We start from the raw sequence: 27436 nt of genomic DNA on the forward strand, positions 1-27436 counted from the left end.
AGTTGATTTTTTTTTAATTTGAGGTCATTTAAATACCAAATAATGTTAACAATGTTTCACTCATGGTTGATGATAGCTCATCTTAAAAAATTCATAACTTTTTCATACGTAATCGTATAGAGACAAACTTTATATGAATATTGTAGAACTCGACGAGATCTACAGTTTTGTAGTTGATAACTTTTCCATTTAAGATCATTTAAATGTCTAAATAGTCATTCAAACATTTGATCAGAAGAGATTAAAAAGGATTGATTTTGCTATTGTACTTAAGAATGAATAAGGGATGAGATAGTTAGAGAGGTCACTCACCCGTAGCTTCTCAGGTGAGGACGTGAGTTCGAGTCCTGGAACTCACGCAACCAAAAAAATTAATGAGTAGTGACTGGTCGAGGGCGGGTGAGCAGTGACTGGTCGATCACGAAAAAAATTATTTTTTGCTTTTTTTTGTCCCAAACGTTGAATCAGGGCCGACTATTATTGCCAGTTGAAGTGATAACTTCTTCACTATCAGTCCCCGAGCCGACAGTGATAGCCGAGAATATCACTGCCTGTTGCCCACTGCTGGCCTCAGAACTGACAGTGAAGGTTACTTCAGAGGCAGCAATGAAGTTACTTTTTATAGTAGTGTATTCAACTAAGAAGTAATTCTATATCATATGTGGAAGTCAAAACCAAGTCAAGAGGTGTACCCAATATGTTTAAGAATTGGTTTTAGGGTGTTAGTAAAAATTTGAAAGCAAATATACTGGTAGCACCGACCACATTCTGTTAGTCACTGGGCTATGCAGAAATTATACTGTCTTTACCGATATATTTTTTCAATTATAAGGATGAAACAAATGCACACATACCATTACATGCCACACTCAAACACACACCAATAGGTGTCCCTATCGTATGCCTGTAAATAATATCACTTAAAACAATCGCATGTGTATACATTGTGGGCATTAAAATTTGAATGTTGGTGAGTAGAGTTGTATCGTCGTGCCTCCGTTACACCACCAAGAAGTGTTTACCTGTGAGGCTGTGACCAAGCAATGTTTAATTTCGAAGTTTGAACGGCGAAATACAACTTAATACAGTCCCTGAAACTATCTACCATATCCTATATGTTAAACAACAAAATGCATACCATGTCATGTCTTTTTTACTTTGTTGCAACAAACTAAAATGACAATATTATATTATGTCATCTTTAACAGTTATCTTAAATTTTTATCCTCAAAAATATTATTACAGTATCCCCTATCACTATTACAGCATCTTTTTTTTATCTCCAACAGATACCCTATTTCCTACTTTCTACTACTCTTTTTCTCCATCCAGTCCAGCTGTCAGCCTCTGTAAACAGTACTGCTACAGTGTCCCCTAACCCACTGTCAGATACTATAAACAGTACTGCTGCAGTGTTGCGTACTGCTACAGTGCCCAGCAAAAATACAGCTCCATGCTCCCTCTCTGCAGCCCTGTAGCAGTACCGTGAGGCACTGTAGCACGGATGAGTACCTGATGGGGACTAATTTTCAGTGCTGCAGTACTTTACGGGGTACTGTAGCACTATCTGCTGAAGTTAGCCTTACTGCAAACAAAACGAGACTCACGAAATCGACATTTTTTGTGTGGCGTTGAAGAGCACAAGTTCCAAGAGTAAATGTGTTACATACGCGTAGCAAAACTTGTGGAGCCATGCTGAATTTTCAGTGGCCATGTCCAGCGAGAGCTCCACTGCGCGCGTCTATATATACCATGCTCACACTGCCTTCCCTTGGCACCAATACCGCGCCTCTTCCAGGCCGCAACTGCTGGCTCGTCACCAGCAAGCAGAACGCTAGAACGCACTTCTCCTACCATGGCCGCTTCTGTCGAGCCACGGCAGTTCAGCCTCGAGCCGGGCGTTGCCGCGAACGGCGCCAAGGCGTACCCTCCTCCGCCGAGCCACATCCCGCGCCGCGCTGACTCACCCGTGCGCGGCTGCGGGTTCCCTCCCCTCGTCTCCCCGCCCCGGAAGGCCGACGACGCGTCGGACGACGAGGACGGTGAGCAGGAGGACTGGCGAGAGCTGTACGGCTCGCACCTGCAGCTCGAGGTGGAGCCAGCAGTGCACGACCAGCGCGACGAGGGCACCGCGGATGCGTGGATCGAGCGCAACCCGTCGCTCATCCGGCTCACGGGGAAGCACCCGTTCAACTGCGAGCCGCCGCTGGCGCGTCTGATGCACCACGGCTTCATCACCCCGGCGCCGCTGCACTACGTGCGCAACCACGGCCCCGTGCCGCGGGGAGAATGGCCGACGTGGACCGTCGAGGTGACGGGCCTCGTGAAGCGCCCCACGCGGCTCACCATGGAGGGGCTCGTCAGCGGCTTCCCCGCCGTGGAGGTCCCCGTCACGCTCGTCTGCGCGGGCAACCGGCGCAAGGAGCAGAACATGGTGCAGCAAACGGTGGGGTTTAACTGGGGCGCCGCCGGCGTGTCCACTTCCGTGTGGCGCGGCGCGCGCCTCCGCGACGTGCTGCGCCGGTGCGGAATCATGCCCCGCAAGGGCGGCGCGCTCAACGTGTGCTTCGAGGGCGCCGAGGACCTCCCCGGCGGTGGGGGCTCCAAGTATGGCACCAGCGTCACGCGCGAGTGGGCCCTGGACCCGTCGCGGGACATCATGCTCGCGTACATGCAGAATGGCGAGCCGCTGCTGCCGGACCACGGCTTCCCGGTACGCGTCATCATCCCCGGATGCATCGGCGGCCGCATGGTCAAGTGGCTCAAGCGCATCATCGTCACCCCCGCCGAGTCCGACAACTACTACCATTACAAGGACAACCGCGTCCTGCCGTCGCGCGTTGACGCCGAGCTCGCCAACGCAGAAGGTAAGCCATCCAAGCAAGCAACATTCGCATCAAGTTCAAACAGTGATTTTTACTCAAATGAAATGGTTGAAAGTCTGAAACAAATGTACGGGTGTTGCAAATGCGCAGCGTGGTGGTACAAGCCGGAGTACATCATCAACGAGCTGAACATAAATTCGGTGATCACGACGCCGGGGCACGACGAGATCCTGCCCATCAACGGCATCACGACGCAGCGCGGCTACACCATGAAAGGATACGCCTACTCCGGTGAGCTCCTATACAGCCTCTGGCTCTTCTTTCCTTCGGTGGTGACTTAGCTGGTATGAGCCGGGTAAACATGCATGTATCTCGCCTCTGATGGGAGGAAAGATATCCAAATACCGTACTGAAATCATAGGGTATAATTCTCTCCTGAATCCAGCAATGGGAACTCTAGCAACCCATACATGACGTAACAATGGAGTGACACTGAAACATTTGACTATTAAGAAAGCTTTTTTACGACTTCCTTTGGCACTTTGGACACTCGACAAGAAATCAGCAAACAAGTTGGACCCGTTCATGATTATATTACTTTGGCTAGCATTTGACTAGACTTAGCCCCCTATACTCCCTGTAGATCGTTTTAACATTCTTAACTATTCTCTAAATATAAATCATTGTTGAACTTTATGTATTTTTTCTCTTTTGTTCTTATTTTACTCTTGTTTAATAAATACTACAACTCTCACAAATAAATGAGTTATCTTTTCAAATACAAAATAAATAAAGGACAATAAAATCATTTAATCTACTTTCTTAATCTTTGTATACAAATCTAAAACGAGAGTAAGACCAACTCTAGGAATGAAGTTATCCATTGCTACAGTACAATCCATTGCTACAGTACTCCACACAAGTACGGTCATCACTGTAGCAGTACTGTTTACAGTAGGTAACAGTGGGTACGAGGGGAGAAAAACACCACCGGCTAACGTAGTGGGCTGTAGTAACACTGTAGCAGTACTGTTTATAGAGGCTGACAGCGGGACCGGAGAGAGAAAAAAAGGAGTAGAAGGTAGGAAATAGGGTAGCTGTTAGAGATAAAAAAAATAAAGGATGATGTAATAGTGATAGAGGATATTGTAATAGTATTTTTAAAAATAAAAATTTAAAATAGCTAGAGATGACCTAATTAGTTTTGAAATCCGGGGCTGGATACCGTGCACGGTTAATCAAGTGGGGGTAGTTTGTTTATGTCCCATAGGTGCACTTTTCTGCTAGGTAAAGCATGCATTACAGCATGAAACTGGACTTGGCACTTCGTGACATCCAAAAGCTGAGCAGCGGAGTAGTACAAAAATGTTGCTCTTGGAATGGTCAAAGGCTGCTACTATATTCTGTATCAAGAAGAGAAAACAAAAAAAAAACAGTCACAAGTCTCTATTCTATCTGGACCTTGGCAACATAGGTTGTAGCTGGTGCCGGTTGGAGAACATAGGACAGGTTTATTCGTTGTCGAAAAGAGCCGTAATCCCGGTGACCACTGGCCAGTCGTAGCTGAAAGAAAGATTTGTCTTGTATATATTTTCTATGCCTGTCCCCTGCTATGGTTCACACATACACATTGGTAGGAGTAAAAGTTGTGGCAAGAAGCAGAGCGAAAAACCATGCTAACAGTAACTTCTTTGCGGAAACACACATGCTTACAGTTACACTGTAACAGGGTGTAAACCGTGTAGTCCAGTAAGTGAGCCACGAGCCTGACGACTTCTCTGTGGTTTGGTACGTAGGCGGTGGCAAGAAGGTGACGCGGGTGGAGGTGACGCTGGACGGCGGCGAGACATGGCTGGTGTGCGATCTCAACCACCCGGAGAAGCCCAACAAGTACGGCAAATACTGGTGCTGGTGCTTCTGGTCCGTCGAGGTGGAGGTCCTCGACCTCCTCGGCACCAAGGAGATCGCCGTCCGCGCCTGGGACCAGTCGCTCAACACCCAGCCCGAGAAGCTCATCTGGAACCTCATGGTACGCATGGAAAGCGTCGTCGGCATCGTACATCTCTCTAACCGTGCATGGCACTCTGTTTGCTGGTGGATTCTGATGATGCTGTGTGATGGATGGTTTGGCAGGGGATGATGAACAACTGCTGGTTCAAGGTGAAGGTGAACGTGTGCCGGCCGCACAAGGGCGAGATCGGTCTTGTGTTCGAGCACCCGACCCAGCCGGGCAACCAGACTGGCGGGTGGATGGCGCGTCAGAAGCACCTGGAGACGGCGGAGGCCGCCGCGCCGGGGCTCAAGCGCAGCACGTCCACGCCCTTCATGAACACCACTGACGGCAAGCAGATCACCATGTCCGAGGTGCGCAAGCACGCGTCGCAGGAATCAGCGTGGATTGTGGTCCACGGCCACGTCTACGACTGCACCAAGTTCCTCAAGGACCACCCGGGCGGCGCCGACAGCATCCTCATCAACGCCGGCACCGACTGCACCGAGGAGTTCGACGCCATCCACTCCGACAAGGCCAAGGCGCTCCTCGACACCTATCGCATCGGCGAGCTCATCACCACCGGCCCCGGCTACAACTCCGACAACTCCGTCCACGGCGGTTCCATCCTCTCCCACCTCGCGCCCATCCGTGAGGCCATCAGGGCCCCCGCGCCCGTCGCTCTCTCCAACCCGCGCGACAAGGTCCACTGTCGCCTCATCGACAAGAAGGAGCTGTCCCGCGACGTCCGCCTGTTCCGCTTCTCCCTGCCGTCGTCCGACCAGGTGCTCGGCCTCCCCATCGGCAAGCACATCTTCGTGTGCGCCAACATTGACGGGAAGCTATGCATGAGAGCATACACGCCGACGAGCATGGTGGACGAGATCGGCCACTTCGACCTCCTCGTGAAGGTGTACTTCAAGAACGAGCACCCCAAGTTCCCCAACGGCGGTCTCATGACCCAGTACCTGGAATCGCTTCTAATCGGCTCCTACATCGACGTCAAGGGACCTCTCGGTCACGTCGAGTACACCGGCCGCGGCAACTTCATGATCAACGGAAAGCCGCGCCAGGCGAGACGCCTCGCGATGATCGCCGGCGGAAGCGGGATAACGCCAATGTACCAGGTAATCCAGGCGGTTCTGCGGGACCAGCCGGAGGACCAGACCGAGATGCACCTCGTGTACGCCAACCGGACGGAGGACGACATCCTCCTGCGCGGCGAGCTTGACCGGTGGGCGGCCGAGTACCCGGACAGGCTCAAGGTGTGGTACGTGATTGACCAGGTAAAGCGCCCGGAGGAGAGGTGGAAGTACAGCGTGGGGTTCGTGACGGAGGCCATCTTGAGGGAGCACGTGCCGGAGGGTGGCGCCGACACGCTGGCCCTCGCCTGCGGGCCGCCGCCAATGATCCAGTTCGCCATCAAACCGAACCTGGAGAAGATGAAGTACGACTTGGACAGTTCTTTCATCGCGTTCTAAATACCGTAGCAGCCTAGCAATTAATTTGGTACGTACCACGCACCAGATGTATGTATATACCTGTGTCCAAAACTAGTCGAATTGCCTGTGCAATTACATGAGATAGGATTATGGGAAGGACTATAAGTTGTACACTTGTACTCTTGCTCTAGTCTAGAGACTAGAACAGGTACATAGGTCGTACTAGCAAGGTGGCAAACACAATTAGCGCGGCTAGACTTGCTAGTGACACGATGCTGTCATGTATCAGGGCTTCAAGGTCGACATCGTTTGGCACTGACTGACCCGGGTGGCCAGTAACAGTGCTACGATTTTTTTTCCGTTGGATGTGTACTCTAAATTTTCATAAGAGTACAAATTTAATATTTGACTATAAAATTTATCAAAATATAATATAAATATATTTAAAAGGTCTCACAATATAATAAATTAAATAAATAAGTTTGAAATTTTGCAAAAATTAAAATATAAATAGTTTAAATAAGAAATAAGGTCTTACACAAATAGAAGATTATAATACTACAATTAATATGGCATTGTAGCAATTTCTCCTAAATTAAACTCAACATGGAAATTAAAAAGAGTAATTAGAAATCACTAAAAGCCATTTCATGAGCTAAAAATGTTTTTAGAGTGTTCCTTATGTTCGAAATAGCCCTCCATAATTTTTTCAGAATTAATTGAAGTATTTTGTTATTTCTTTAGCATTGCTTTGATTTCTAGAATTTATTAATCAATTGGAAACATAATAGAAAAGAAAAATAATAGAGAAAACTTAGAAAGAAAAAACATTGGAACCAAAACTCTAAGCCTTTCTGGGTTGAGCCCAATTCCCTTTCTCTTTTTCTCGTTCTTTCTCATGTCGTTTCATTTCTTTCTTCTGTGGGTCTCTTTTATTTCTTCTTTAGGTTTTCTTTTCTTCTTCATGCTATATACTATGGAAATTTTGGACCAAAAATTAGATAGTCCCGGACCTACTCGGCCCCTGTCTCTGCCCATGCTGGTGGCCATTGTCTTCGTTTCTTCTCTGACGAATCAGGGCATCCACAGTGTTTAGATTAGGAGCATATCACGGCAAGACTAGCGCTAACCTTTTCTAGACGACCGTGGAAACTCTATGAAAATCCGTACGTAAATGATTTAAAATCTGTTGAAAATTTGTCAGCCACTAGAAAGGGTGCGATCTATCTCCACGCAAAAAACGATATATAATAACAAACTCAATCTTTAAATCAGATCTTTTATTAATATATTTGACAATAATTCAAACTATAGATTTGGCAATTATTTTCTATTAGAATATATTTATAAAATCTAATAAATTTATGATATTATAACTTTTCTTAAGATAAATCTATAATATAATTTTATTTAAACTAAATATTTTAAAAACTATTGATAATTAAAATTTTAAAAGTTGATCAAATTTTTTTGAAAATAATATGTATTTATAACCGGAGAAAGTAACGTATACCACGCTAGAAGAGCACCACTCGTTCATCCCAGCAGTGCTAGAACCAAATGCCCATGGCAACCATGGCCACTTCTGTTGAGCCATGCAATTCAACCGCTACTGATATAACTAATTATAAATATATGTTTGGAAATATAGGTGCTACAACTATAATAGTTGTAAAGATGAAACTAATCAAAATTTTCATTGAATTAGAATTGTACAACAAAGTATTTACAAATATAAATATATATGTTATCTAGGTATGCAAAATACGCAGACAATTTGTCTAGTTACACTAATAGTGCAAACAAACTAATGCTTCCAGTCGTCAAGTATTTTTCAATCACGGCTCTTGAGCTACTAACTCACTAAGACATTATCTCAAGTATGATGAGCCACCAAATCACTAAAGTAAGATCTCACCACTTACCTCTCTTCCGGTTACTTGCCGTCGTGATCACTTTGGAACTTGAGCCATCAAAATAAGAGTCTCTGCGTCCCCGTATACGTGTCTTACCGCCGCTCCACATCAAGTCGGAGGTTAAACAAGCTTGAGCCACTAAGGTCTAAGATGACAGTGAGTCACCAAGACTCTAAGATACTGACGTACTACTCGATACAAGTTAGGTTCACTCCTTGATTCCTTCTTCAAGCTGCAGAACCTAGCTACAACTCACTCTATGCCTAAAAGAACTAAACACTCTATAATCTTGTGCTTAATCGACTTGGATGATCACTTTAAGTATTTTGGTGGTTTGAATATCTTCTCAAGTGTATATGAGTTTCCTCTAGACTCCAGCAGCATGGCACACCTTCAAATGACTGAGTGGAGGGGTATAGCCTCAAACCCGCCAACTAGCCATTTTTTCAATAGCTCAGAAATGTTGTTAACACCGGATGATCCGGTGAGAATTAGTACTAACACAAGATCATCCAGTGAGTACAAACTCAGAAACTAGTCATTGGAACTCCACTCACTGCCTCAGTAAACACCGGACACTCCGATGTGCCTTCAAATCCATTACCGGGCTTCCGGTGAGTTATCTTGAGCCATTCGAGCCTTTGCAACCTTTCTATATAAAATGCTCCGATATATTCATCCGGTGTTCATTCCTTTCACACCGGACCATCCGGTGAGTTAAACATTCTCTTCTTTTCCTTGAAAATACTCCGGTGCAACTATCTCTGTGATCACCAGACTATCAAGTGAGTTGATCTTCATTCTTCAACACTTGCAGTCGCCTCTGCAAGAAATGCTCCGGTGCTATACTCTCTTGTGCACAAACCAAGCATCGGACCATCCGGTGGGTTGATATTAGGTCTTCTGCACTTGCATTCTTCTCTACAAGAAATACTTCGGTGTTACCCAGTGCAGATCACCGAACTATCCGGTGATGTCCTCAGCTTCCCCCCCTTTGTCAGAAATTCTTCGGTGACTTTAACACACAGAGCACCGGACCATCCGGTGAAGTCATCAGCCTTCACTTTTCCTCTAGACAAAATACTCCCGTGAGTTCAAACTCCTCTGCACCCGACCATCCAGTGAGATCAATTCTCCTGGAACTTCTCCAATTCAATCAAACTTTATCCTGGCTGTGGTGGCTTCTTGATATATGTATCCATAAGACCTACTAGCATATATTCTTGGCAAACATATTAGTCTCAATGACTATATTATTATTAATCACTAAAATCACAATCATGGTCTAATAGAGCTACTTTGCTACACTAGAGCCACCATTAACTTCGCTCGGCCTTCTTGATTGTCCAGCAACAAGCATCCCGCTTAGCCCCAATTATCCTGCCTTCGACTGCCAAGTTGCATCCATCATATGCATATCATAAGACAAGTAAACATACATCTCTAACACCATTATAGATTAGTCAAAATCAAAACTCTATGTTGAAGAAATCATCCCAGACAGATCGTGAACGCTAGATGTTCCGACGTTACTGAAAGTGCCTAGAGGGGGGGTGAATAGGCTTTTCTGAAATTTAAAACTAAAAACAGCGGATTAAACTGCCGGATATTCCGGTGAAGTCCGGATACTCCGGTATGGTCCGGAGTATCCGGTCTAGTCCGGAGTCTCCGGCTTGACAGGAAAATTTAGAATAAATTTGCACTGAGGATCACAGCTAGATTCTATGAGATGCACTAGGTCAAGAAGATGTTACTGAGCTAGAACAACAAATAAAACTAGCAAGATTGATACTATAGCAATTTAAATGACAAATGATTAAATGTGCACGATCAAGTGAGTTTCACAAAATAGAACACGAGAATATATCCCGGAGTTCGGCCACCTCACAAAGAAGTGCCTACGTCTCCGTTGAGGAGCTCACAAAGAGCCGGGTCTTCTCCAACCCTATCCTCTTCTAGCGACCACAAAGATCAAGCTAGAAATTCTTACTCAATATGAAGGTGCTTACAAACTTCCCGAGGCACACCACAAGTTTTGGGTGCTCTTCGGGCAACTCCTTTCCTTTTAGAAACCCAAAGCTTCAAAGGAAATGATCGCAGAAAATGCTCGATGAAGAACTCAATGCTCAAGTGGCTTGAACTCTCTCCAAACCCACACTCTCAAATTTTTGCAAATTTGGCTCTAGAGAAGATTGGAGAGGCTTTGAATGCTCTTAAAGTGCTCAAGAGGTCTCAAGGAAACCAGCCACACCAAGCTCTGAATGCTATGGAGAGAGGGGGCATTTATAGCACTCTCTCACAGACTAGCCGTTACTGTTTTTGTCAGAGCTTACCGGAGTATCCGGTGTACACCGGAGTCTCCGGTCCTAAATCCAAAAACGGCGTCAGAACAGTCACCGAACGTGTCAGAACTAGCCGTTACAGTTCTGTTTAATTGCCGGAGTCTCCGGTGAACACCGGAGTCTCCGGTCCTGACAGTCTTTCCAAAAAGATTAAGTCCGGAGACTAGCCGGACCCTCCGGCATCTTCAGGTACCGGAGTATCCGGTGAACACCGGAGACTCCGGTCTTTTCTATTAAATATCAAAAAGATTAAAAGCTAACCGAGAGCCTCTGCCGGAGTCTACCTCGGAGACTCCGACTGCAAACAAAACATTTTACCGGAGTATCCGGTGAACACCGGAGACTCCGGTCTTTTTCTTGGAAAGATTAACCCGAAGCCGAGACTCTCTGCCGGAGGCTAGCACGGAGACTCCGGCTGAGCGCTGAGTACCGGAGTATCCGGTGAACACCGGAGACTCCGGACTCAGAGAATTTTCAGAAAGAGTTTCGTGTCCGTGAGTGAATGTGTCTCTCAATTTGGTGATTCTAAAGGATCTCTTGAGCATTGAGACACTAATCAAGCAAAATAAATTCATCCATCTAGGAAAAAATCTATCCTAGACTCAATTGCAAAAGTAAAAAGAATTTAAGCCCTATTTAATATCCTTCGATGATTCTTCAATTGTTTCGACGGGCGACAAACGTTACTTGCCTTCACAACTAATGCTCATACCTGTTCAATACTCACAAAGCACGTTAGTTCTTTAATCGTTTTGTCATCAATAAGCCAAAACCCACTTAGGGGGCCTAGATGCACTTTCAATCTCCCCCTTTTTGGTGATTGATGACAACCCGATTAAAGGATACACAAGGATATATGAAAAGGTTTTAAATTCTAGAAGATATGGTAAGCTCCCCCTAAATGTATGCATTGTTCTAAGCAAAGTTAAGCAACAATGCATTTATTTAGGAAGTGGAACACAAGAGCTCCCCCTATATCCTAGAATCCGTGGGATGCAAAAGGTTATGAAAAGACATAGAGCACACAAAACTAATGAAAGAGCAACAATCATCATACTAACATAAAGGTCTTATGAAATTAAATAGCACAAGGTTCATCACAATCCAGAATCCAATTGTCCAACAGCGAAAGAGATTTAAAGGAGACCAAAACTAAAGAAACTAAGATAAAGGATAACTATCTCTCCCCCTTTGGCATCAAGCACCAAAAAGAGAGAGAAAGAGCCTACTCGCTGCTACCATCTTCCTCATCCTCGTCTTCACTTCCTTCGTTGCCGTCAGAGGAATCGTCTTGAGCTTGTTGTTGAGAACTTTCGGCTGCTGCTTGAGCTTCATCATACCATGCCCAAGGGTTCTCAACCTCAAAAGGTGCACTCTCCGCTTCATCTGACTCAATAGGAGAGCAAGGGGGTTGGAGATTCATGGATGTGTACATTTGTTTCTGACGATTCTCCATTTTCTTTAAGCGAGCACCTTGATTCTTGATTTCAGTGGCATTGTGAGTGCAAATCTTGAAAATTGCTTTGAGAGCACTCTTGATGAAGGAAGACCCTCGAGGTGGAGCACGTCTCGAGGCAAACGGTCTTGAGCTAGGAGGAGCATGAGGAGGAGATGGAGCTTGAATGTTCAAAGGCCTCATTCTGTATGGTTCATGCTTGATCTCCTTGATAAAAGTCTTTTTGGATATCTTTTCAATGATAAACATGAGATAAGGGGCATATCCACAACTTTTTATAGGCGACTTGGATGTAAAAACAATTTCCTCCCATAGAAAGTGAGCCACGCTGAAGGAAGTATGATCATTTGACATGGCTGCAAGGAGATTTCTGGAGATACTTTGAACTGTAGTTGCATCACCACTCTTGGGTGCCAAGGTGAGCCGGAATAGGGAGTTCAAACATCGATAGAAAGGCCTCATCCCTGTGAGTTTCCCAAACTCAACTCGTCCATGATTTAGATACATGAACCCAATTTCTTCTAGTGTCAGTTGATTCTCATTGTGAATCTGATCCCTGGAAGTATCTCTGACATCTAGATGGAAGTAGTGAGCGAAGCCTCTGAAACTGATCCTGTATTTGACTCCCTCTGTCATCCAGTGCATAATGGGATTTTCACATCCCTCAAACCACACTGTGGCATAGAATTGTGCAATAACCTCCTCGCACCAATCATATCTGAAAGCCATGATATCTTTCACCCTTTTGCTCTCACAGGCTGCAATCACTTCAGTGAACACTGGGTTGTGCTTCCTGGCCATATAATCCCAATCAATCCATTGCATGGGAGTAATAGGCTTCTTCTTGGCCAAAATTACCGTTTCATAAAAGTCTGCCTGAAAGTCATTCCAGAAACGATAATCGGCAACATTCTTCTCAAAATCATATGGGTTGTTTAACCTTTCACTAACAACCCTTGATACATTCTTCATGTAGTTTACTGTCCTTTTTGGAGCATCAACAACAGAAGCTGTTCTCCGAGGTCTGTGAAGCTTTAAGGGACCAATGACTTCATCAGCTTGTTCTTCTTCATTATCCTCGGATTCAGATGAGCTATCTTGTGCAACACCTTTGCCTCTTTCTTCAGTAGAAGGCATCGTTCCTCGACCTCTTCCTGCAGTTACTTTGACTGGCCCCTTTCCCCTTGCAGACTCTCGGCCTCGCATAGCTTGAGATTTGGTTCGGCAGATGGTCACATGGTCCCTGTCACCACTTCCAGCAGCTATGCCTTCCTCGATGTGAATACCACCACTTGCGGCTATTTTGCGAACTCTTTCACCACTAGCATGGCCGCTTCCACTATCTTCTGATTGGGCAGGAGCACTTGATTCTTGAGCGCGGGGATCACTTCTTTGTTTCTTCTTCCTCTCAAAAGTGCGACCCTTCTCAAAACGGTCTCTGGCCATTGCAAGAGCACCTAGAAGCAATGGAATGAATAAACAATTTGAGGAATAAAAGATTGGACAGGAAAAGCTGAAATTTTAGGCTGATACCGGAGTATCCGGTGTACACCGGAGACTCCGGTCTGCCCCGACAGAAATCCTAACAAGCTAGGGTTTTGAAGATATGGCCAACTAGAGATGAAACAAGTTTGGGAATGGGTTCTAGAGGGAACTAGAAACTATTCTACCAAAGGAAAACAACTCTAGACAAGAGCATTGAGAGATCGGGAAGATTGATGAAAACGGTACCTTTGAGCTCAAATCCTCCGGGGATTTTTGAGAAAAAGAGATTTCCGGAGATTTCGGCCTTGAATCCAAGAGAGAATCGTAGCAAGACTTGAAGATCCTTGAGTTCTTCTCAAAATCGCCGGAGAGAAGGTCGTTTGGAGAGAGGACAAGAGAATAGATGGGAAGAGGTAACTGTTCGGGCTGGGGAAATATATAGAATTCTGGAGACACCGGAAACTCCGGTGTAGACCGGAGACTCCGGTCCTGACACAAGTACCGGAGACTCCGGTGAACACCGGACTGTCCGGTAACTGGAAACAGAACGAAATAACGCTGAGTCTGTGAACAGTGTCAGGTCCGGATACTCCGGTGAACACCGGACATTCCGGGACCTGGAACTGTCACAGCAGATTTTAGAGCTGAATAAAATTGAAAGGGATTTACTGGAAGGAAAAAGTTGGACAAGAGGATTAATTTGTCAAATGTGATCAGCCAATCAAGCATCATTACATAACTATGATCACAAGTTACAAATTATGATCGGGAGATCAAAAAAAAATCCAAATAGTTTTGAGAAAAACACTCAAAATGCAGTTTTCGCAAACTCTTAACTAGAAAAGCTATAAATCTACAACAAGCAAGTGTATGCAACAGTTCAAGCCACGTTCCGAGAATCTAGGACATTTAATTCACTTCTCAACTCACAAAACCTTTGCTCATCTAGTGGTTTAGTGAGGATATCGGCTAATTGTTTTTCGGTTCTCACATGGCGAATGTCAATATCCCCTTTTGTTGCATGATCTCTCAAGAAATGATGTCTAATATCTATGTGCTTGGTTCTTGAGTGTTGTACGGGATTGTTGGCTATTTTGATGGCACTCTCATTATCACATAAAAGTGGAATTTTGGGAGTTTTGTGGCCATAGTCTCTTAGAGTTTGCTTCATCCATAGGAGTTGAGCACAACATGCTCCCGCGGCAACATATTCAGCTTCGGCAGTGGATAGAGCTACGGAGTTTTGTTTCTTAGATGACCATGACACTAAGGACCTACCCAAGAATTGACAAGTACCCGAAGTACTCTTCCTATCCACCTTACAACCGGCATAATCGGAGTCCGAATAGCCGATAAGGTCAAAGGATGACCCTTTTGGATACCAAAGCCCAAGGTATGGAGTATGAACTAAATATCGAAGGATCCTCTTAACGGCCATCAAATGGCACTCTTTGGGAGCGGCTTGAAATCTTGCACACATGCACACACTAAGCATAATATCGGGCCTAAATGCACATAAATAAAGCAAAGATCCAATCATGGAACGATATACCTTTTGATCCACACTTTTGCCTTCTCCATTGAGGTCAAGATGTCCATTAGCTTGCATGGGCGTTTTGATTGGTTTGACATTCTCCATGTCAAATTTCTTGAGCATATCTTTGATGTACTTGGTTTGGCAAATGAAGGTTCCTTCCTTGAGTTGCTTGATTTGAAAACCGAGAAAGAACTTCAATTCTCCCATCATGGACATCTCAAACCTTCTTGTCATGATCCTACTAAAATCTTCACAAAATTGTTGATTAGTAGAACCAAATATAATGTCATCGACATATATTTGACAAACAAATAAATCATTATCAATATTCTTAGTAAAGAGAGTAGAGTCGGCTTTGCCTATTTCAAAGCCCTTTTTGACAAGAAAATCCCTAAGGCATTCATACCATGCTCTAGGAGCTTGTTTTAGCCCATAAAGCGCCTTATGGAGTTTAAAGACATACTCGGGATGTTTGGGATCTTCAAAGCCGGGCGGTTGCTCCACATATACCAATTCGGAGATTGGTCCATTTAGAAATGCGCTCTTCACGTCCATTTGATATAACTTGAAATCATGGTGAGTAGCATAGGCTAATAAAATACGAATTGACTCTAGCCTAGCTACGGGAGCGTATGTCTCACCAAAATCCAAACCTTCGATTTGAGTGAATCCTTGAGCAACCAAACGAGCTTTGTTCCTTGTTACTATCCCATTTTCATCTTGTTTGTTGCGGAAGACCCATTTTGTCCCAATCATATTTTGTTTTGGCCTTTCCACCAAAGACCAAACTTCATTTCTTTTAAAGTTGTTCAATTCTTCTTGCATAGCCATTATCCAATCCGGATCTTCAAGCGCTTCTTCTACCTTCAAAGGTTCCAAAGAGGAAACAAAAGAGTAAAATTCACAAAAGTTTGCAATTCTTGAACGAGTAGTTACCCCCTTTTGTATATCACCAAGGATGTTGTCCACGGGGTGATCTCTTTGGATACTTTGATGAACACGTGGATGTGGCACTTGAGATTGATGTTGGATGTCTTCCACTTCATTATTCAAGAAATTGTTCGGATCTTCATGGTCTTGATGTTGATCTTGTGATCTCTTGTCATCTTGATCTTGGGTTGACATTGATGGTTCAACTTGCATTGAAGAAGATGGTTGATCCCTATCTATTTGAGCTTCTTGAGTCTTTTCTTGTTCTAGGGGCTTGATTTCGCCAATTGCCATCTTCTTGATTGCTTCGCTTGGTATTTCTTCATCACCTAAGACATTTGTATCGACTTGCTCCACTTGGGAGCCATTAGATTCATCGAATGTTACGTCTCTCGCAATTTCAACACATCCGGTGGTTTTGTTGAAAATGCGGTAGGCGTAAGCATTTGAACCATAACCAAGCATAAACCCTTCATCTACTTTTGGAGCAAATTTAGAACTTCTAGATTTCTTGTTTAGAATAAAGCATTTGCTACCAAAGACTTTAAAATAGGAAACATTTGGCTTGTTACCGGTTAGAAGCTCGTATGAGGTTTTGTTCAACAACTTGTGTAAATATAACCGGTTGATGGCATGGCATGCGGTGTTGATTGCTTCCGCCCAAAATTGATCCGATACTTTGTATTCATCAAGCATTGTTCTTGCGGATTCAATTAGAGTCCTATTCTTCCTTTCGACCACTCCATTTTGTTGAGGGGAGTATGGAGCCGAGAACTCATGCTTGATTCCTTCTTCATCAAGAAACTCTTCAACTTGTATGTTCTTGAATTCGCTTCCATTGTCGCTTCTAACTCTCTTGATCTTTACTTCGAATTCATTTTGTGCTCTTCTCACAAACTTCTTGAGAATGGCTTGAGTTTCGCTTTTATCATGCAAGAAGAATACCCAAGTGAAACGTGAAAAATCATCAACAATAACTAAGCCATATTTGTTACCTCCGATGCTTATATAAGTGATTGGCCCAAATAAGTCCATGTGAAGAAGTTCCAATGGTCTTGAAGTGGTCATCACATTTTTCAAGGGATGAGATGCTCCAACTTGCTTTCCCGCTTGGCATGCACTACAAACTCTATTTTTCTCAAAGTTCACATTCGTTAGTCCTAGAATGTGTTCACCCCTTTGAAGTTTGGACAAATTCCTCATGCCAACATGAGCAAGTCGGCGATGCCAAAGCCAACCCATGCTAGACTTAGCCATCAAGCAAGTTTTAGGCATCACTCCATCCGTTGAAAAATCAACAAGATAGAGTTTACCCTTCAACTTGCCCGTGAAGACTATAGAGGCGTCCTCCCTTCTAGAGACGACCACACCCTCATTTGTAAAAAGACAATTATAACCAATTTCACATAATTGAGATACGGATAATAAGTTGTAATTGAGTGATTTTACTAACAAGACATTTGAAATGGAAGTATCATTTGAGATAGCAATTTTACCTAGTCCCATTACCTCTCCTTTTCCATTATCACCAAAAATGATGTTTTCATGAGGTCCTCCATTTTCTTCAAAGGAGAAGAACATACTCTTTTCTCCGGTCATATGATTGGTACAACCGCTATCAATGACCCAACTTGATCCACCGGAGGAGTAAGCCTACAAAACAAAGTTATGCCTTTATTTTAGGTACCCAAATTTGTTTGGGTCCTTTAGCGTTAGTCACAAGCACTTTTGGCACCCACACATTCCTTTTTACAATTCTATCTCTTGTGCGGGGACCAACATAGAGAGCAACCACTTTACCATGGTGGTCTCTCTTTAGCATGTATGAAGCATAAAAAGAACATTGGGGGGCATAAGCCTTCGGTTGCCTTGTTTGAGTAGATTGATCAACTTGTTTGCCTCCTTTAACAAACTTGAGGCATTCCACTCCATTCAACACCACATGATCATTTGGCTTGCTTGTATATTGGTCAAAACCAAGACCTTTCTTTTGTTTATTGTCTTTGGCTTGGATAGTCTTGTAAAGTGCATCCTTTGACTTATAAGTTTTGATGCACCCATATTTGACCAAAGCATTTAGCCTCTCATTTTCCTTTTGTAATACTTGCAAGGATTCAATATTAGTTGTACAAGCATTTATTTCAAGGTTAGAACAACGAGAACATCCATTGCTAGTAGATGCATTAGATAGTAAAATTGCTTCACTAGAGTTAGAAGAGCCTTTCTTAAGAATATCAATTTGTGTTTCAAGAGTTCTATAATTTTCATCTAAACAAGATAATTTCTCTAGAAGCACGAAATTGTTACTCTTAAGATCGACAATTGAGGAATTGGCTAAATCACAATCTTTAGACAATTTCTCAACTTTTTCTTTCTCTTTAGCAAAGAGCTCCTCGAGTTCAAGGTTTCTCTCCTTTTCAAGGATGAGCAAGTCTTCTTGCCTCTCAAGGGTCTCCTCATGACTATCTATTGTATCCATTAGCTCCTTTATTTTAGCCATGACATTTTTATTCAAACCTTTGAACAAATTGTCACAATCACTATCATACTCACTATCACTATCTAGGAGCTTGGATTGAGATTTTACCTTGCGGTTCTTGGCCATGAAGCATTTTGGGGAGTCTCCATCATCATCATCATCACTCATTAAGAGTGATTTTCTTGGTGTAAGCTCATGAATAGCAATGGTGGCGACTCCTTCATCATCGGAGTCCGAGTCGGAGTTGGAATCCCACTCTTCTCCAATATGTGCTTGACCCGAATATTTCTTCTTGTACATCTTGTTCTTGTCTTTCTTGTATGACTTGACTTTATTGTCTTCTTTGTCCTTTCCCTTCTTCTTGTTTGGACAATCGGCTATAAAGTGACCAATTTCGCCACATTCATAGCATGCCCTTCTTGATGTTCTTTTCTTGGGTATGTCTCTCTTGTACTTTGAATAGCCTCCTTTTCTCATGAATTTCTTGAACCTTTTCACAAAGAACGCCATTTCTTCATCTTCGGAGCTTTCATCATCACTTGTGCTTGATTCTTGAACTTGCTTGCTCTTGCTTGCCTTGAGTGCAATTTCTTTATGCCTTGAGGTTGAGCTTTGTTTAGCATGAATCTTCACTTCATTTGCTTCTTCTTCCATAAGCTCATGAGCAAGAATCCTTCCAAGCACATCACTTGGTGTGAGTCTCTTGTAATCTCTTCTCTCGCGGAGGAGCGTCACCAAAGTGGGATTTCTAGGAGCGAATGCCCTAAGAAGTCTCTTGACCACTTTGTGATCATCAATGTCCTCGCTTCCAAATCCTCTTAGCTTGTTCACAAGCACCATCATCCGATCATACATTGCTTGAGGAGTTTCATGATCCTCCATCACAAATCTTCCTAGCTTTCCCTCAAACAATTCTATTTTAGATTCTCTCACACTTGTAGTCCCTTCATGAGCAACTTGAAGTGTGTCCCAAATTTGCTTAGCTTCCTCAAGTCCATCTACTTTGTTGAATTCCTCAGGACTCAAGGCACTAAGCAACACACTTGTAGCTTGAGCATTGCGATGCATATTTTGTTCTTCACTTGAGGTGAGCTCTTGGTCTTCCTCCGGCAGCTCAAAACCTGTGCAAACAATCTTCCAAATACTTGGATGAAGAGAAATTAAGTGCATTTTCATTTTGTGCCTCCAAGCGGCATAATGTGTACCATCGAAGAATGGTGCACGTCCGGAAGGCACGGAAATGTAATTGCTAGAAGAATTCAAACGATCATAATTGAAAGGAACCTCACTTCCCTTTCCTTTACCATTATCACTTCTTGATGGATCATCTTTCGGACCCCTCGGACTTCCGGATGTCGACATAATAATTCCCTCCAAGCGGTGAAGCCTTGTAGGAGGTTAGGCTCTGATACCAATTGAAAGTGCCTAGAGGGGGGGGTGAATAGGCTTTTCTGAAATTTAAAACTAAAAACAGCGGATTAAACTGCCGGATATTCCGGTGAAGTCCGGATACTCCGGTATGGTCCGGAGTATCCGGTCTAGTCCGGAGTCTCCGGCTTGACAGGAAAATTTAGAATAAATTTGCACTGAGGATCACAGCTAGATTCTATGAGATGCACTAGGTCAAGAAGATGTTACTGAGCTAGAACAACAAATAAAACTAGCAAGATTGATACTATAGCAATTTAAATGACAAATGATTAAATGTGCACGATCAAGTGAGTTTCACAAAATAGAACACGAGAATATATCCCGGAGTTCGGCCACCTCACAAAGAAGTGCCTACGTCTCCGTTGAGGAGCTCACAAAGAGCCGGGTCTTCTCCAACCCTATCCTCTTCTAGCGACCACAAAGATCAAGCTAGAAATTCTTACTCAATATGAAGGTGCTTACAAACTTCCCGAGGCACACCACAAGTTTTGGGTGCTCTTCGGGCAACTCCTTTCCTTTTAGAAACCCAAAGCTTCAAAGGAAATGATCGCAGAAAATGCTCGATGAAGAACTCAATGCTCAAGTGGCTTGAACTCTCTCCAAACCCACACTCTCAAATTTTTGCAAATTTGGCTCTAGAGAAGATTGGAGAGGCTTTGAATGCTCTTAAAGTGCTCAAGAGGTCTCAAGGAAACCAGCCACACCAAGCTCTGAATGCTATGGAGAGAGGGGGCATTTATAGCACTCTCTCACAGACTAGCCGTTACTGTTTTTGTCAGAGCTTACCGGAGTATCCGGTGTACACCGGAGTCTCCGGTCCTAAATCCAAAAACGGCGTCAGAACAGTCACCGAACGTGTCAGAACTAGCCGTTACAGTTCTGTTTAATTGCCGGAGTCTCCGGTGAACACCGGAGTCTCCGGTCCTGACAGTCTTTCCAAAAAGATTAAGTCCGGAGACTAGCCGGACCCTCCGGCATCTTCAGGTACCGGAGTATCCGGTGAACACCGGAGACTCCGGTCTTTTCTATTAAATATCAAAAAGATTAAAAGCTAACCGAGAGCCTCTGCCGGAGTCTACCTCGGAGACTCCGACTGCAAACAAAACATTTTACCGGAGTATCCGGTGAACACCGGAGACTCCGGTCTTTTTCTTGGAAAGATTAACCCGAAGCCGAGACTCTCTGCCGGAGGCTAGCACGGAGACTCCGGCTGAGCGCTGAGTACCGGAGTATCCGGTGAACACCGGAGACTCCGGACTCAGAGAATTTTCAGAAAGAGTTTCGTGTCCGTGAGTGAATGTGTCTCTCAATTTGGTGATTCTAAAGGATCTCTTGAGCATTGAGACACTAATCAAGCAAAATAAATTCATCCATCTAGGAAAAAATCTATCCTAGACTCAATTGCAAAAGTAAAAAGAATTTAAGCCCTATTTAATATCCTTCGATGATTCTTCAATTGTTTCGACGGGCGACAAACGTTACTTGCCTTCACAACTAATGCTCATACCTGTTCAATACTCACAAAGCACGTTAGTTCTTTAATCGTTTTGTCATCAATAAGCCAAAACCCACTTAGGGGGCCTAGATGCACTTTCAGTTACCAACTCTTCATCGTCGGACCATCCGACGTGTTCATCCTCACCAGACCTGCAATTTTTCAACCCCTCTGAAAAAATTAGTCCAACGTGCACAATACCTCATCACCGGACCATCCGGCGAGGACAACTAAACCAGAAGCTATTTTGCAACCTCTCTGGAATGAATGCACCGGTGAAGCCTTCGGTGTACACACCGGACCATCCGACATGTACAAAAGCTCTTTCTCTGAAACAAATAGTCTAGCGTTCACTGCAGATCATCGCTAGACCATCCGGCGCATAGAATCACACCAGACACACCTTGCAACCTTCTCTGAAAATATTAGTCCGACGTGCACGGTTGACATCGCCGGACCATTTGGCATTGCAATGATTTTTCTCTTCTGAGTCAAAACTCTCCGGCATGAAATCTTTTGAACGCTGGACCATCTGGCATGTTCAATTTCTCAAATACTGGATCATCCAGTGAGGCAAATTTTTCTAATTCAGAGATAAAGATGTCATCTCAATTTTTTGTACAACTTTGATTAGTCATTGCAATATATAGACATACTCATACAATCCAAAAATCATCAAATCAAATCATCAATCATATCAATTACTCATCACATATAAATCAAAATACATTTCAATTGGTTTCTCAGTAGGCATCGATGATTCTCGTGACACATGGCATGCAGGTGCATGCCAATGCAGCATCCGACGACTCTCATCCGAGGCAAAGAAACGGAGGTCAAAAACAAAGGGAGCCAACAAAGTATGCGTACTTACATTTTTTACTGAACGTCTACAAACGCCCGTGATCTTTGCTTCTTGGAGCTAAAGGACATGCATGACATGATCCCTCTATCTCGATAAGCGTTGATCTTCGTGCAGTGAAAATTAGTCTGATGTTGTCGTAAACGGTTAGTAAAAGAAGGTTTCGTACGTATACCCATCGCTCTTCCACAAAATATCACTCCAATCGTTGCTGTCTCACACACATCACACGAAAATTTACATAATTGTCACCTTCAAACTTGATTCCTACTAGTATCAACGCGAAAAATTTCAAGATCTTTTAACTTGAGCTCACAACTGTCAACCCCCGAATGACACCTTTTTCATCAAAAAAAGAATAAACACTTTCGAATGTATTCTTACCACTGAAATGTGAAGGCAAAACGGGGTGCTTGCATTGCATGGACACCAGAGACTTGACCCGTCCCAACTCCCGGCTTCCTCGGCAACTCCAGATCCGACAGAAACGAGCCGTCTGGGCGGCAAGCCGGCAAACCATGTCCGGCCATGTAAAGAACATTTGACGCGACCTCAGGCGGTGGTGCGGTCGTGGTAGCAGCGATAGGGCGAAGCGGGGCACACGCGGAGGCAGCGGTGACTGGCCAGGAGCGCCGGGGCGGTATGGCTGGAGCTGGCGACGACGGCGACCAAGTGCCTGTCCGAGGAGATCCAGTAGAACGTCGCGCCTTTACTTCGTGAAGTTCATCTGACGGGTGAGATGGATGGTATGGAATGGGCTCTATCACCGACTAAGAAATTCACTGCCAAATCTTTATATAACTTTTCTGTTTCTAGGGTATGCAGCATAGAGTTGTTATTCAGATTTGGAAATATCGTTTGCCTTTGAAAATTAGGATCTTACTTTGGCAATTGTTTCAAAATCGTATTCAATCAGCACATCAACTGAAAAAAAGGCATTGGCATGGAAACGAATGTTGTGTGTTGTGTGGTTGTATTGACACTGCTAATCACATCTTTTTCAATCGTGTGTTGGCATGGTTTATGTGGAGTATCATAGCTGAAGTTTTTGGCTGGATGGGTCAGCCTAATTCAGCTGATAATTTGCTGTAGGATTGGATCTCTGAAAAAAAAAATCTATTTCAAATTAGATCTTTTCTTGTTTGCAGGTTTAGCTTGGGCTCTCTGAAGCAAGGAACAAGATAGCTATCAAAAAGTTTTTCCTAATCAGTCTATTAATGTTGCTTATGTTGGTATATCTTACTTACATAAATGGAAGATCCTTCTGAAACCGTATGACAAGGAGAAGATCAAACAAATTGTAGCAAGGGTGCTGTGTTGGACTTTCATCCATCTTCCAGCTTTTGCTCTGACGTGATGATTATGTAATAGGATAGCTTGTTGAGAGCTTTTTTAGTTTTTGTCAGTTGTTGTTTCTATTTGCTTTTGGATAAACTGGTAACCTCAGTCTGTTACAGAACTGATGTTTTCGTTTTCTATAAAAACAGGGAGTATCCTTTTGTCTAAAAAAAAGTAGAACGTCGCGCCTGACTCCATCGCGCTGCCTTGCAGCTTCATTTCTCCAACGACTCACAATTGATCGAGGCCTCAAGGTCAAACGGATCAAAGAGCCAGTATGCTAGTGCGTATCGTTTGAGGCAAATATGTGGTGATCGTCCGTCACCATTGCAGCTTCTTTTTGAATTGTTCTTGCAGCTGACATCGCCTTACAGAGACGTCCTACACCACGCCGACAAAGTTACCCATGGCCAGTTTTCGTTTACCACGGCGGAATCCGGGATTTACCTGGCCTGCTTCTGGGTGGAGACTGGAAAAGAGAATGGTGATCAACCTCAATCTTGATTGGAGAGTTGGGATCGCAGCTAAATATTGGGACTCTGTAGCTAAGAAAGAAAAACTTGAGGTGAGCACAGTGGGATCAAGAAATATAACCTGGCAGTCTACACATTTTCCCCATCAGAATTTCATATTATTTGCTGATTCTTGTTCATCTTCTCTTCATAGGGAGTGGCACTAGAGCTTGTTAAACTAGAAATAGCTGTTCAAGCAATCTATGAAAACTTGCTCTACCTTAGATCAAAGTAAGCTTAAATCAATCTTGTACATCTATGACAATTTAAATGACAAGCTGGACCTCGATGCAGAGAAGCGGACATGAGAGATGTGAGTGAGTGGACGTACGTTAAGATCACACGGCTGAGTCTTATGTCCCTCGCTGTCTGTATCAGTCTCAGTTTTGCAGCTGTGGCATCTTAAGCGGTTCTCCCGAAAGAAGAAACTCATCTAGACAATAACACTTGTAGTCGGAAACAAGCTACGAGCACTGGCTTGAGATGAGATCTGGAATTTTTGCTGGTGTCCGTGAAACAGTTCTGATATCAGAATTGGTAACATTTTTGCCCTAATGCTTTAACTAGCATGTGGATTTAAAGAGGTGAAGATGAGATGGGATGAGAGAGATACATGTTCATTTTACTTTCATATTGTTTGCGTTAGCCTTTCTGTTTGAAGTATTCCTTTTCCTTTCATGTGTCATTTACTTATGGTTTGGGTTCTAAATATCCAGAACATGATTTTTGGTGCTAGCACATACTATCATAAAGTTGGTCAATCCAAAGATCCCTTCGTTTAGTAGATTTGACAAAACGCAGATTCAGTAAGTTTGCTTGGCTTGGTATATCTTCAGTTGTGTTCCTACAACGGGAAGGTGCTAATTTGGATTGAATATGGAGAAATTTTGATTGATGTGCCACACGCCCACATTATGCACAAGCAATTTCTACTGCAAGTTGTATCAGTGGATTGGAATCCCCATCATTAGATTGCGATTCTGTTGATAAAGGCAATCAGCTATTGAATACAAACTACAATTCAAAACAGAAGTTTTCTCTGATCAAAACACTACAAAAATTGTTAAGTTCATGAACAGTCCTTTTGTTTTGCAAATTCTGATAGCTATCAGAGTCCAGAGCATAACATGCATTCGGCCCAATGACTAATGAAATCAACCATATATTTTTCGTATCCATCTAGGCGCTAGTCAATGAATCAAATGTTTAAATCAAGCATAGTTAGAGGTACAGCAACAAACCTAAGCAGTTCATTACATTTCATCAGGAAACAAAGAACAGTGCAGTTTCCAAGCACAAAACTTGGACTACTGAAAAATAAAACCAAGTGACTTCTATGCGTGCTGAAATGCAGATACATTCCAGGCCGGTATGAACAACAAATAACACAGCAAATTCTCCAATAAATTGTCCTAAACAAACAGCATGTAAAAAAATTGCGTTGGTTCAAGTTGCAACTCACTCAAGAATGGCACTAAGCAGCACCTCTTCTACTCTATGCACACTCTCCCGCTATTCATGTACATGAACTTGCAAATATCTTCGAAGAAATCATCAGAGGCCTCATGGCAATTCTTCATCTGCGAGATCCTAATGACCATCCGACGCAGCATCACGCTGTATCTGACAAGGGACTCGAGGGTGTTCAGCTTCTGCTCAGCATTCAAAGGCGAGCGAACGGTGACAAGGACCTCCTCCAAGCAAGGCATCACGAACCGTGAATCCAACTGCATTGGCAGAGCACAATTAGATATGCCCCCCAAACACCAAATTGAAACATTGCAGTTCACAAAAGAAGTACGATATGACCCACATTTTTCAAGCTGTTCTTCTGGCACAGCGCAGCGAACATGGCGCCGTGGATCTCAAACTTGCGAAGCTTCGGGTGGCTGTTGAAGAACTCTACGAGGTCGACCTCCGGGAACGGCTGGAGCGTGTCGAAATCACCACAGAACTCAACCTTCATCACCAGGTGCTTCACCTCGCTCGAGCACTGCAGCACCGAACGGATGGCTCCCCAGCTCCACTGGACGCCGCGCAGCGAGAGCTGCTCCAACTCCGGGAGCTTCCCCATCTCGACATGATACAAACTCCCTGAAACATTCCGCGAATAGTAACATCAGGCAATGTGAAAATGACCAGATCTGTTTTGCAGGTGAATGCGTAAGGGCTTCGGCTGCGTACCAGTGTTCTTGGAGATTGTGAGTTGTTTGAGACGGTCGCCGCCTCGCAGTGAGATCCAGCTGAAGCCCTGGACCTCAAGGGACTCGACGCGGGGCGCGGCGAGCCTGAGCGAGCGGTTGCCGGAGCCAACGAAGTCGAGCCGGCACCGATCAAGCAGCGCGAGCGAGATGACCGCCTCGCCGGAGCACTCGCAGCCGAGCAGTGCGAGGTCGGTGAGGTTGGGACACGCTGCGACAGCGCCGTTGACCGCAGTGTCCTGGAGCACGGCGCCAACGATCTCCAGCACGCGGAGCCGCTCCATCCGCCGCCACGCAGGTGCGCGCGTCATCGTCAGCCCCCACAACCTCAGCTCCTCGAGGCCCGCGGCCAACCCGATGCAGTCCAGGTGGTCCCACTTGTCGGCGTCGGCAGAGTCCACCCGCAGCTCGAGCACGCGCAGCGTGGGGCTCCGCGCCGCGAGCCACTTTGGCAGCAGCGCGGTGGAGAAGGGGCAGTAGACGACGAGCTCCTCGAGCCGCGCGGCGGCGCCGACCATCCGGCCGATGGCGTCGTCCGCGGCCGCCCCCGCGCCGCCGCCCGCCGCGTCGAAGGCGCCGCGCGGGAAGTAGAGCGACGGGAGGAAGGGCACGCAGTCGCGCCAGCAGCGGGAGACGCCGGCGCAGGCCGCGACGTCGCGGGCGTTGCTCACCTGCGAGAGGATGTGCTGCACGACGCCTTCCGGGAACGCGTCCATGCCGTCGCGCCCCATCCGCCCGGCGGTCGGTGCGATTCGTGTGAGATGCGGAAATGGAGGTTCGAACTTAAAAGGAGGGATGCGGAAATGGAGGTGGGGGAAGGGCCGCTCGGCGTGGGTCGGTGGGAGGGAGGGGGGCTGCGTTTTGGATTTCAAAATTCGAGGGTATTTCGTGGCCTTTTCCGGGCGTTCGAAACTTTGAAATGGTGGGAGGGAGGTTTTGGGTTTACTTTTCGAGTTGCCGCTGGCTGCGTGGGGTCATTGTTTTTCGCCGCGCCGCGCCGGAGTTGGGATTGGGAATCGTATCCTCCGCCTTTAGCAGTGCTGGACTATTTCTAAGGGTTTTTTTTTTCTGATTTCCTTCACGATAAGATTTTCGTTTCTTTCAGCATTTCAACAGTTTTCTTTTACGGTTCTCGTCACGAAAAAATTTTTAAGATCATTCTCTCTATGACAGGATTATCTCTACTTTCACTTCA

General features: G+C 44.7%; 2 protein-coding genes and 1 pseudogene across 2 annotated transcripts; 2 read left to right on the forward strand and 1 right to left on the reverse strand.

The window, feature by feature from the left end:
• Positions 1 to 1761: 1761 nt before the first annotated feature.
• LOC133895257 (nitrate reductase [NADH] 1-like) lies at positions 1762 to 6616 on the forward strand. The gene is made up of 4 exons (XM_062335417.1): positions 1762 to 2867; positions 2976 to 3116; positions 4622 to 4854; positions 4959 to 6616. The coding sequence occupies exons 1-4, from the start codon at positions 1856 to 1858 to the stop codon at positions 6294 to 6296; spliced, it is 2724 nt and encodes a 907-aa protein (XP_062191401.1). The 5' UTR covers positions 1762 to 1855; the 3' UTR covers positions 6297 to 6616.
• A 15489-nt stretch (positions 6617 to 22105) lies between these two features.
• Positions 22106 to 24477, forward strand: LOC133895150 (transmembrane emp24 domain-containing protein p24delta3-like; annotated as a pseudogene).
• Positions 24478 to 25225: 748 nt separating this feature from the next.
• Positions 25226 to 27070, reverse strand: LOC133895862 (F-box protein At1g10780-like). The gene is made up of 3 exons (XM_062336381.1): positions 26225 to 27070; positions 25854 to 26134; positions 25226 to 25767 (listed from the first exon to the last, which is right to left on the reverse strand). The coding sequence occupies exons 1-3, from the start codon at positions 26970 to 26972 to the stop codon at positions 25531 to 25533; spliced, it is 1266 nt and encodes a 421-aa protein (XP_062192365.1). The 5' UTR covers positions 26973 to 27070; the 3' UTR covers positions 25226 to 25530.
• Between the last annotated feature and the right edge of the window lie 366 nt (positions 27071 to 27436).

This window comes from Phragmites australis, chromosome 16 (genome assembly GCF_958298935.1).
Source record: "Phragmites australis chromosome 16, lpPhrAust1.1, whole genome shotgun sequence".
Lineage (NCBI taxonomy): Eukaryota > Viridiplantae > Streptophyta > Magnoliopsida > Poales > Poaceae > Phragmites > Phragmites australis.